The 10,884-nt window shown below is 44.1% G+C and overlaps 1 protein-coding gene across 2 annotated transcripts in view; it reads left to right on the forward strand.

The window, feature by feature from the left end:
* The window catches only part of tbck (TBC1 domain containing kinase), a 54,770-nt gene extending 46,523 nt beyond the window's left edge, over nucleotides 1–8,247 (forward strand). For both annotated transcript variants that reach the window (XM_036516790.1, XM_036516792.1), the window contains exon 26: nucleotides 7,283–8,247. In XM_036516790.1, coding sequence (XP_036372683.1) covers nucleotides 7,283–7,393 — 111 coding nt within the window. In that variant the 3' untranslated portion in view covers nucleotides 7,394–8,247. The remainder of the gene's footprint in view (nucleotides 1–7,282) is intronic.
* The last annotated feature ends 2,637 nt before the right edge of the window (nucleotides 8,248–10,884 follow it).

Genomic DNA, 10,884 nt, shown 5'->3' on the forward strand with positions numbered 1-10,884 from the left:
GACAAGGGCGAGAGTGCAGGGACGGACCTGACAGCCCGGTCACCGCGTGAGGGATGGGGACACAGGGGTGAGGGCCAGAGATGGATCTCCACAGCCGAACTCACAGACAGGCCCCTGACTCTTCCTCTGTTCCACTGCCCTCTGTGTCCATCAACTCCCCCGGCCGCCGCTCGGAGCAAATAAACACGTCAGTGCCTCTGCATTCTGGGAATTATGAGAGCCAATGAGTGATGGGTCAGCCGATGACTTTAAAACACATTCTTGGTCTTATTTGTTCATCATTGGTTAATTCTTGACTCAATTAAAAATGAAATTTTACTCTAATGGCTACATTATTGTCATGATCCAGTCAATATTTTGTCACAAGTTGAGTTGTTGAAAACCTGTGATGCAGTAAACACTAGTTTATTTACCAGTTTTCTTAACTCTTTGAAATAATCTTAATCTCCACTGACCTTTTAGTTGAGTAGTATTGCCAGCACTCCTTCAGATATGTAGCTTAAGTAAATTAAGTATTACCTTATAGCAGATACTTTATGTCCGAGGCTGTGGCCATAGAAAAAAAAACTTGGCAAATGTTAAAAGCTATTAGAAAAGTTTATTAGAAATACAGAGCATCACCTTGTCTATCACATGTGTACAGAGTATATCAATAGTAACAACTATGATCTGACTATAACAAGGCATGACACGGCTGTTCACCTGGCATTTCCTCCAAGGAACTACATGCTAATGCAATTAATGATAGCAATAGTATTAACGTCAGTTCCTCCTTACTTGTGGCAAGTTTTTTTCCTGGTTCCATTGGTTTCATCAATTTCTTAGAGTAATTAAAAGCGTTTCACAGTAGGATTTGACCTTTTGAAGCAAAGCAATTAAGCCAAAAGCTTGTTGTGTTGCCTGTTATTTGGATGTCTTGCTGTAATTTCCCGGATAGATGCTCCTTCACACAATGTGTGAAATGCAAGGAAATGTAGACGGTGTCTTTTTGTTATTGAGATTAGCTTTTCTTAGTGTTATCCCTTCACTGATATCTGTGCTTAGGCAATTAAACAGATGGAGTCCCAGAATCGGCATGTTTGTGCCATTAACCAAGGCACCCAACAAAAGGCTTTGTGGAACTCCATTTACTGAGCAGTGTCAGAGAGAACTTTGATTTTTTTTTTTTTTCTTTTCACAGAGAAAGCCATTGTCCTGTTGTTCCAACAGCACTTATGACAGACGTGCACTGTAAGTCTCGGGCGCGATTCCAGCTGTCACTTGTAGTAAAAGTTAGCTCTCTGAAGAGCTAATCAAGGTGTGCGAGAGTCCATGCGGAGACACCAGCTGTTAGGCATTGCGGAGCCAGGAGCAGGCTGGTGCTGACTGTAGCTGTCAGCGTATGGTTTTTGGGAGACAGGGGACATCTTCACCAGAGTCCTCCTACTCTGCACACCCTACAGGGAGCTGAGCTACTGTGGCAGCCCCCCGACAACAGAAGGCTATTGTTATGCCAGCGAGTGCGGGCCACTCTGTGGCTTGTTCCAATCAGAGAAACATGATGAGGCATATGTGAGCCTTTGACATTTTCCTCCTAGCTAATCCTTTCCTCAGTGTTTCTAATACCTACTGGGAGGGGACTTCTGAAGGAGAAGGCTCAGCTATATGTGCTATTTGTCCTCTGTTCCACTGTGTCTAAGGAAGATCTGGTTGGCCATAGGCGGTCTCTGGGGTTGTCGGCACTTGTGTGCTACTTATATGATTATACTGTCCCTTCACAAATAATGATGACGCTTGAGCATATCAGTACGTGTTTCCTTTCTGCAATGACAGAGACAATTATCAGTGTTACGCACACCAAGCTCAGTATCCGTTCGGCAAATAGAATATGTATGCCAGATCCTTTTGTTGCTGCATTGTAATGCATAGATCGTGTTGTTTTTTTATATATTTTTTTGGTATTCAATGGGGGGGGGGGGGGGTGGATTTGATTCTGACAAGGCAAGGACTATAGCGCATGAATATATATGAGTTTTGTGTATTGTTAAAATGAAATGGGAGAGCCTCATCGCTGTCATCATGTGCAAAAAGGCATCAGAGAATTTCTCTGTCAGGTCAAGGCAGGCAAAGCAGACCCCTGCAGTGACGTGCAGAGATGAGCGTGGAGGCCTGCATGCTAAGGAGCTCGGCTCTCTGACTCCCACTCCTGCTGCGCACAGTTAAATATAATTATGGGATGTTGTGTTTCACCCGCCGACGCTGAGGCAGGGCCCTTTCAGCCACACACCTTGAAAGAATACTTTACATTTACATTTACATTTATTTATTTAGCAGACGCTTTTATCCAAAGCGACGTACAAAAGTGCATACAGTAAGTATAGCGACAGTACGGGGACAGGATGTGTACAGTTCCACAATGAGACAGTTCTCAGCTGAGAGCAAGGTCTGTTTGAGGACACAGTACTATCAGATTTGTACAATTACAGCGTATAGGGTACTTTGAGTACTTTATGAACCTGGAAACTACAGTTGATACAGAGAATCATCGCTGCACCACCAATGCGCATAACCGTAAGATACATAAAAAAACAATGTTAGCAAATTTATCAGTTTACACTGCCGTGCCCAGAAAAAGGTCTCAGGTTACGAGCCCTTTACCATGTGTATGAACTGTAAAAGTACATTATTGGACAGAGTGACTTACATAGGTTACAGTTTTTTTTTTTTTTTAATGACGCAATTCTGGGTTAAGTGCACTTAAGTGCAGGGTACAACAGCAGTGCCCCAGTGGAGAATCGAACCGGCAACCTTTCAGTTACAAGTCCTGCTTGTACACTGGCTTTATTTTAAGGCTTTCTGATGACACATATTCAGAGCTATGCTCTCCTGGAGTTTTCTGGCTTTTATCACTGGTGAAATGAAGCTTCAGGCACGGGTTTGGAGGAGCAGCTGTGGCTGATCGTCTGTTACGCCGGCTGCTGGCTGAGAGAGGCAGCTGGCGGTTTTCCTGGCAGAACGGCACGGCGCTGGCGGTCCAGAGGAGCGGCTTTGGAGAGCAGGTCTGGCAGAGCCGTGCTGGTGGCTCAGCAGTGAGCTGATGGCACCGCCAGCAGCAGGCCTGACGAGACAGGCAGTCAGTCTCCGTCAATCATTTCCGGCCACCCGGCTGGTCTCGCCGCTGCCTGCTGCTTTTCACCTGCACTCCACACTCTCTGCACTGTTTTTCTGGCTCCTCTAGCATTTCATTTCCACCAGTGAGCGGCTTGTTCTGCCCCATTTCCCCTTAAATAAACGCGATCCTACACCAGACTGCAATGCCCTTTTTGCATTTTGACATTTGAGGCTCACCCGGTGGCGGCATTAGTCGATATCTGTATGAAATATTAAAAAGCAATCCCAGCTGACCAAACAACGGATACATAAGATTTCTGTATGAGGATCATACATTTTTGAAGCGCTTGGGATGTGAGGGACTTAGGGTGTCGCTGGGTTTAAAGGCCATGCTGCTCTGTCTCTCCATTGGGGTATGACAAATCCAGTAACGAGGAACTGCCTTTTGAGGTGACTTGCAAACAGGGTTTGGGTGTCTGTGTGAAATGCTGTTTGAAGAACCACTGCAAGGTTGCACACACTAATGCATTAGTTATGAATGTTTGCACAGACCACTTTGTCAGATCTCCCCGTGCAGAGAGATGGCTAAAAACTGGCAAAGCCGTGCTTTTTGGTTGACCTTTAAATGCATGCCAGTTGCTGTGCAGTGTACCTGAAATCATCTGCATTGTGTGACCAGTAACCAGTAACCACTAATCCTGCTGGATTCTCAGGCTCAGATGTGCAGTAGATGAAGTGTGAAATAAAAATATGGTTGAGAGGCCTGTGTGTTTTCTTCATTATTACCTTTTATTAATTCTTATAAAGCTGTCAGGTATTGATCAGAGAAGCTCACCACTCTTTTTAAAGCCTGAGTGCATCTCAATGAAATGCTTTTCTGGGCCACCTTGTTAAGGACGCTTGTTTTATTGAGTGGTCTGATATGTAATAAGAACATGGTCAACAGAGATGTCTCGGCTCACTGCCAGGTTATTTTTCTTCATCTAAAGTGATTATGTTTCATGTCCAGAAAAATACATCCCAAATGAGAGATGAAATCATTGTTAAATTGATGCAGTTTGCTTTGCAATATTGTTTGCTCTACAAGTCATTAAAACAACATTCCTGTTTCCTTCTTGCATTTAATATGAAAATGTGTTAGCTTGAAAATGTCATATTTGGCTGCTGTTATTTGTCTGGATTGACTACAGTCAGGTCTGAGACTTGCAGAAGGCCAGTGTAAAAAATGCAATTGTGTCTTGCGTTAATAAGTTTGAAAGGTTATTGAATACCTTGGGCAATTATGTCAGAAGGAATAATGTAGGTGTCATTTTAACGGCACAGCCTCTCTGTGAACCCACTCTTGAAGCCTGTCAGCACATTTGCTCTAATTCTCTTGCAGTTGTTCTACTTTATGTATTGGTTCCATATGCAGAATGCTGTCAGTGTGTGGCTGCACGGTTCCATATGCAGAATGCAGTCAGTGTGTGGTTGCGTGGTTCCATATGCAGAATGCAGTCAGTGTGTGGCTGCACGGTTCCATATGCAGAATGCAGTCAGTGTGTGGCTGCGTGGTTCCATATGCAGAATGCTGTCAGTGTGTGGCTGCGTGGTTCCATATGCAGAATGCTGTCAGTGTGTGGCTGCGTGGTTCCATATGCAGAATGCAGTCAGTGTGTGGTTGCGTGGTTCCATATGCAGAATGCAGTCAGTGTGTGGCTGCACGGTTCCATATGCAGAATGCAGTCAGTGTGTGGTTGCATGGTTCCTACACCTTGTCTGGCCAGCTATTGAAACTTGGTAATGCAGTATGCAGCTTCTAATATTGTTGACTCCGTATATGGCTTTTTGCTTGTGTTGTACTCTGCCTCACTTGTAAGCCGCTTTGGATACAATGAATAAATGAATAAATGAATAAATGTAAATGTGAATGCACCTGCAGCACGCAGTCATGAGATGGTGAAGAAGTACACATGCTTCACGCCACAATGTCTAAAGCTGAAAATGCAGCCTTTCTGTCGGCCCCCAGGGGGACTCGGTAAAAATGTGTACACATTGGGACATTCTTCTGAAAGTTTCAGTCTTATTATGGTTTAGTCATGGTATAGCCCTGGAGTGGAGAATAAAGAATGAAAAGTTTCTGAAACTGTCCTGGCTCTGAATTATAGCTTTTGAGCTAAGGCCATCTACATTTGCTATAAAGGGATGTGGAGGCAGAGATGGGGTTGGACATTATATTCTGTCAGTATCTTTAAAAAAGTATCTAAAAGCATAATGATTACGCTCATGAGAGTAATTATACTTGTGGAAAAAATTAACATGATTATCGTTGACCAGGGTTTATCTTGATAATGATTTTTTTAATGTTCCATCAGGGCTGATCTGGGTACACCATGTTGAACTTGCCGGAACAGATCGTTCTGACCTTAATTTAAGACTCATCATAGCTCCTCGAACCAGATTATTGTCGAATTGAGCGAGAGCAGGGAAAAATCCATCTGAATGTTCTCGAGGCTGACCTTGTAGAGTGCTGAGGGCAGATGTGCCCCTGTGAGCTTTCGCCCATTGTTTCGCTTGCAGAAAAGGTGCAGTTTCCAGCTCCTGTCTGTCAGACGTTTCCTTAAAATCACAGGAGGGGCGCGGGAGATGTTGCCTTTCAGCACGTAGATCCTGTTGCACGGCCCCAGTCAAAACACGGGCCCGGCTCTGGAATGTGGAAGCCACCATTGTTCCGTGTTCATCAGGTAAAAGCCTGTGGATGACTCGCGCAGACATACCTGTGTGGGAGACAAGGAGACGGAGGAGAGAGCTCAGTTTAGAGTGTAGCACGGGCATACTGCGGGAATGGATGGCTTATTTACCAACAGCACCAACGCTGCTTTGATATAACTCATTTTTTGTACAGTGTCTCAACACTGAGTTCTGTAGAAATGTGTGCGTATCAGAATCAGAATCAGACTTTATTGCATCCAAGCATGCTTTTACACAGTGTCTCTTGAGGTGCTTTAATACAACGTCAAGGTGACAACAAATACCAAACACCAGAAGTGATACAACAAACAACGACAGTAGTGGAGGGCACATACATGGAATATATCATGCATTCTCTCTCTCAGGGTGTGTCAAATCTCGATAAGAATTCGCATGAATGGGTTTTTCCTCTTGGTTTTGTTGTGTTTTGCTGCGACGGGAGGCAGCATCTCTGTGCATAGTGGTGTCCCCCTTTCCTGCTCTCATTTACTCCTGAAGGTCATCGCCAGCACCGCATGCAAGGGACTTGTCCCCCGACGCCTCTTTTGTAAGGGATTAATTGGTGGTGCACTGCTGCCGAGTGAGTGATGAAGCAAGAGCATCAGACACAGAGTGGGAAAAAAACCTGGCTCAGCTTCCGCGTTCAAGGGAACATGTCCCATAATGCACGGAGGATAGCTGACTTTAAAGCATGGTCGCTTCGGCTCATTCATTCTCGTTCTCCTAAGAAACCATTCCATGGAGCTGTGATTTTTTTTTTTTTTGTCTTCATGTTCGATCAAATGTCTCTTGTTGAGCAGCCAGTGTTTGGAATCCTGTCCCAGCTGGAAGAGAGGCAGGCCCCTCGCATTAATCAAAGCAGACCACAACCCATCACAACATGGGGTCAATAGAGCATTACTATTCCTGACGTTTATTGATAGATAGAACACTATCCCTTCTGAGAAAAACGTGTGTGCTGTGTAACTTCATGGTACGTGATGGAATGTCAGTTATTCATTGTGGCTTTATCATATCCAGGGTACTCCCAGCCTAGACCCCCAGCATGAGTGATTCTCACAATAGCAACATTTACCAGTAGGAGGCAAAAAGGCAAGGTAGTTACATGGACAGCAGTGTGGCGTAGTGGTAAGGAGCAGGGCTGACAACCGAAATGTTGTTGGTTTGATTCCCCACTGGGCCACTGCCATTGTACCTTTGGGCAAGATGCTTAATAGCCTCAGTAAATATCTAGCTGGATAAATGGATAATGTGTAAAATTGCAACCTACCGTCTGCTAAATGACAACAATGTAATGTAATGTAACGTCCGGTATGAACATTGCCTATTTTGAAGGATATCCACCACAAAATCATAAATATTCTAACTTCATCATACACTGTGTGTCTTTTGTGAACCATGGACTACTTCAGTTGGGAGGTAGTGCTAATTAATAATCAATGCCATCTTTGTCTTTCTGCAGTTTACAGCCCACCTAGTGAAAGCCAACTACCCACGAGTATGCATCCTGGATGGTGGTATCAACAAGATGAAGCCCACGGGCCTGCTGACTGTCCCCTCCCCACAGATCTGAGTGCAGAGCCACAGGATAAGGCCAGTGGGATTGCTGACTGTTCCCTCCCCACAGATCTGATCTGAGACCAGTCAGGCCCAGCTCATTTCTTATTCATTTCTCAATGGGAATAACAGGAACATACATTAAGTCCAACAGCCACTCTGGCTTTCCTGAAGACCAGCTGTCAGGGGAAAATATAATGACTTGTCTTACTCTTATTTTTTTAAATCTTATTTTTAATTTTAAAACTTGATTTCACAATGTACTGCAGCAGTATCTTATATTTTTATTTTGTCTTCTATGTACAGAAAGAGATTTTCTGTGATTTTTTTTTTATCATTTAAGGCAAATTTCCAATGTTTATCCTGTTTGGCAAGAGATGAATACCTTTGCTTTTCAGTACCTTTTCACAGATAGGGATATCTGCTGATTGGGTGACCTTCACTGACCTCGCTCCTTTTTTGTTGACCGAAATGTTCACACAGGACAAATTTAATGCGTGTTGTTGAATAAATCATGTTCAAAGCTCCTGTTACTTGACAAATGTGTGTACGTTAAGGAGCCACGTAATCTCTGTAATGTGTACATCTGGCATTTATTGTAGATAGCAGAGCAGGTAGGAAGTATAAATGGTAATGACTACAATGTACATGGCACTTCTCTCCATAGAAAAATGTTACACTCACGGCTGTTTTACATCGGGCATTTTTACTCTGTGAACTTCAATTACTGTGGCTGTTTTTTTTGCTGTGTTGACTTTTTCCTTTGCTGTTTTGCAAGATCCCAGCATTCACAAGAGTGCACTTACATCTGAAGACTAACTTTGCTAAGGACAGCTATGGCCAGTTACTGGTTTTCCAGAATAAAAGCAGAGAAGTCCACAAAAATGTTGTTTGTTAATGTTTGTTTTGATGTTATGTTTGTTTTAATGATTTGTAGATGTCTGGTTACAGAGCACTGGAGCACCAAGCAACGATCCTAATGTTTAGTATGTAGTAATTATAATAAGTTTCAATTTATAAAGTACCTTTCATGCTTGCAAAGTGCAGGTACTTTTTTCCAGTAGGCCTTAGCATACTACAGCAGCCCCTGAATTCCAGAACACTCTTTTCATGGGTTCTGGGATTCAGGGATTCTGGACATCCTGGCTTCTCCTGTCATTGAGTTACCCATGGTTTTCCTCATTCTAAGGAATTTGCCTTCATCCCAAAGAATGTGTGAGAGGACGTTCGCAGTACCAGCTTTTGCAATACCCCCACAAATTACAGAACCACTGAATACCGATTCTAGCTGACAGGAGCACACAGACCTCCATTGACTGATTTGGCAAGTAAACTGCCCTCTTAGCAAGGGAACTGCCCCCCCTCACAAATCTGCTGAGTGTTGCCAGCTGCCTTTTGACCTCACTGCCAATCAGAACTTTTAGCAATGTTGTTTGTTGTTGCGCTGAGTTGACTTTATACTCACCTTTTGCACCTTTCTCAAAGCACCTTATGGTTAAGGGAGAGTGACTCACCTTAGCCTTTAACATTGTGTTGTGCCCAGCTGCGTGGAGCTGAGCGGTTATTTTATGCCAGAGTGTTCCCCGTACGTCCAGTGATGGGGCGAGGGAGGGATTTAGTGAGGCAGTTAAACTGGGGTATCATTAGACGACTAGATTGTCCCCCCCAACCCCGCTCTTTGTGATAAAATACCGGGGGGATCTTTAATGACTACAGTGTTGTAAGACCTCGGCTTAACGTGTCAAAATGACGGTCTCTCATATTGTGCAGTGTCCCAGTCAGTGCGTTAGTTTTTAAACGTGTTTCGTTTGTTACCTGGCTGAAAGGGGTTCCCGTTAACACCACTCCCAGGTAATTTTATTTTCCAGAGAGCGCTCCCATTCCAGCGCAAACGAGGCCCAGCCCCACTTAGCTTTATGTGTTTGGCTGGAGGGCTGCAGAATGCCAAGGTTGCTTTACTTCTCTCTGAAAGCATACATTATTCCGTTTTATTTTACATAGCACCGACATAAATATAAATGGGCAGCAGCATGCATAATTGCATACGTCTCTGTATGTGTGTCTGCTGCATGCACTTTGTATTCGTAATGGTGTGTAATGTTGTGCAGAGGGTCTCAGAAGTGTTTCCGGAAAATGATCAAATGCTGTAGACCAGTCAGTACACCAAATAAATCTGGTGAGGACTCAAACCTGGAAGCATCTGTAGGTGAAAACCATCCTGAAGCCCAATTATTACGTATTGTGAACTTATACATAATTAAATAACTCTAGGTGTAAGCCAGGCTAGTTGCTGCCAGAATAACTCCACAGAAGTGAGAAGAGTGAAGTCAGCCGGGGTCCCAGCATGCACTGCTCTGAAGGTGCGTACGAAGTGAAACGGCCCCCTTCGTTTGCAGGCCGTGGCTGAGTTTCCACATCAGATTCAGCCTGAGCTACGGCATGCCTCAGAGAGGAATGCTGGGAAACTGGCAAGCCAGCATGGGTCTCAGTCAAGCTCCCCCCCCCCCAAATGCTGGAGCTGGAACTGCAGTGTCAGTAGAAGCTGGCAGACTACCAATCACCAGATCAAATGTAGGTCATCATCATCACGCCGCTGTCTGACCCTCAAACTCATCTCTCTTTGGTTGAGTTTAATAGGTCATAATTAATCAGAGCATGCTGAAAAAACCTTTAGGTAGCAATGGTTAGCATGGCTGTCATATTCACTCACATAATAAAGAATCTGGAGTCTTTTCTGTTACAGAGTCACTGCGGTGGAATAGTGAGAAAAAAGAAAATGACTAGGGGAAGTATGATACATGCCAACACAAATAACAGCCTCAAAAGCTGGCTGGTACTGAGAGGGAGGACAAGCTCATAGCTACAGCTCTGTAAAGTCTTCTGGGACCTCATCTCGGGGTTCAGTCAACGAATGGTGTCACAGTTTTATAAGGAATGGGAAAATAAGTCTTCTTTAAGGCAATTTACAAGACAAAAAGATGTCAGCGTGCTTACTTTCAGTGTGTTGGGAATATGAGTTACTTTGTTTCTGACATAGAGCCTCACTTGGGCGGTCCCTATGCTTCTATGGAGACAGGTGCACAGAGGACAATGTGTCTTTAACCGGCTTCCCGGGATGTCTTGTTCAGATACAATTGGCTAAGGAGGCCCATTTTGCTCCAAAGATGAATGGCTCTGGGCTTGTGCCAGAGGGGGCACTCCCTTCTTTGTGGCTCTCCCCGGTGTCATACCGAGAGGTGCTTGCATGCAGTGAGGGCCCAGGTCTGTATAATAGCGCTGTGTATTGTGAAGTGTATCAACTTCAGGCATCACTTATGCTAGTACAGCCACACACTGAGTGAATGACAGCTTTGAGCATAACTCGGGTTGCTAGGCAACATCGCATTACCTTATTGCATACTGCTGTTGCTGCTTTAAAGCTTGTGCTCTGCTGGAAGCAGAGAGCCTTGCGAGTTATGTTTGTCAATAAAATATGCAACTTAAAATGTGAGCAATAATTATTTTTAG

The sequence above is a fragment of the Megalops cyprinoides genome, chromosome 22 (genome assembly GCF_013368585.1).
Source record: "Megalops cyprinoides isolate fMegCyp1 chromosome 22, fMegCyp1.pri, whole genome shotgun sequence".
Classification (NCBI taxonomy): domain Eukaryota; kingdom Metazoa; phylum Chordata; class Actinopteri; order Elopiformes; family Megalopidae; genus Megalops; species Megalops cyprinoides.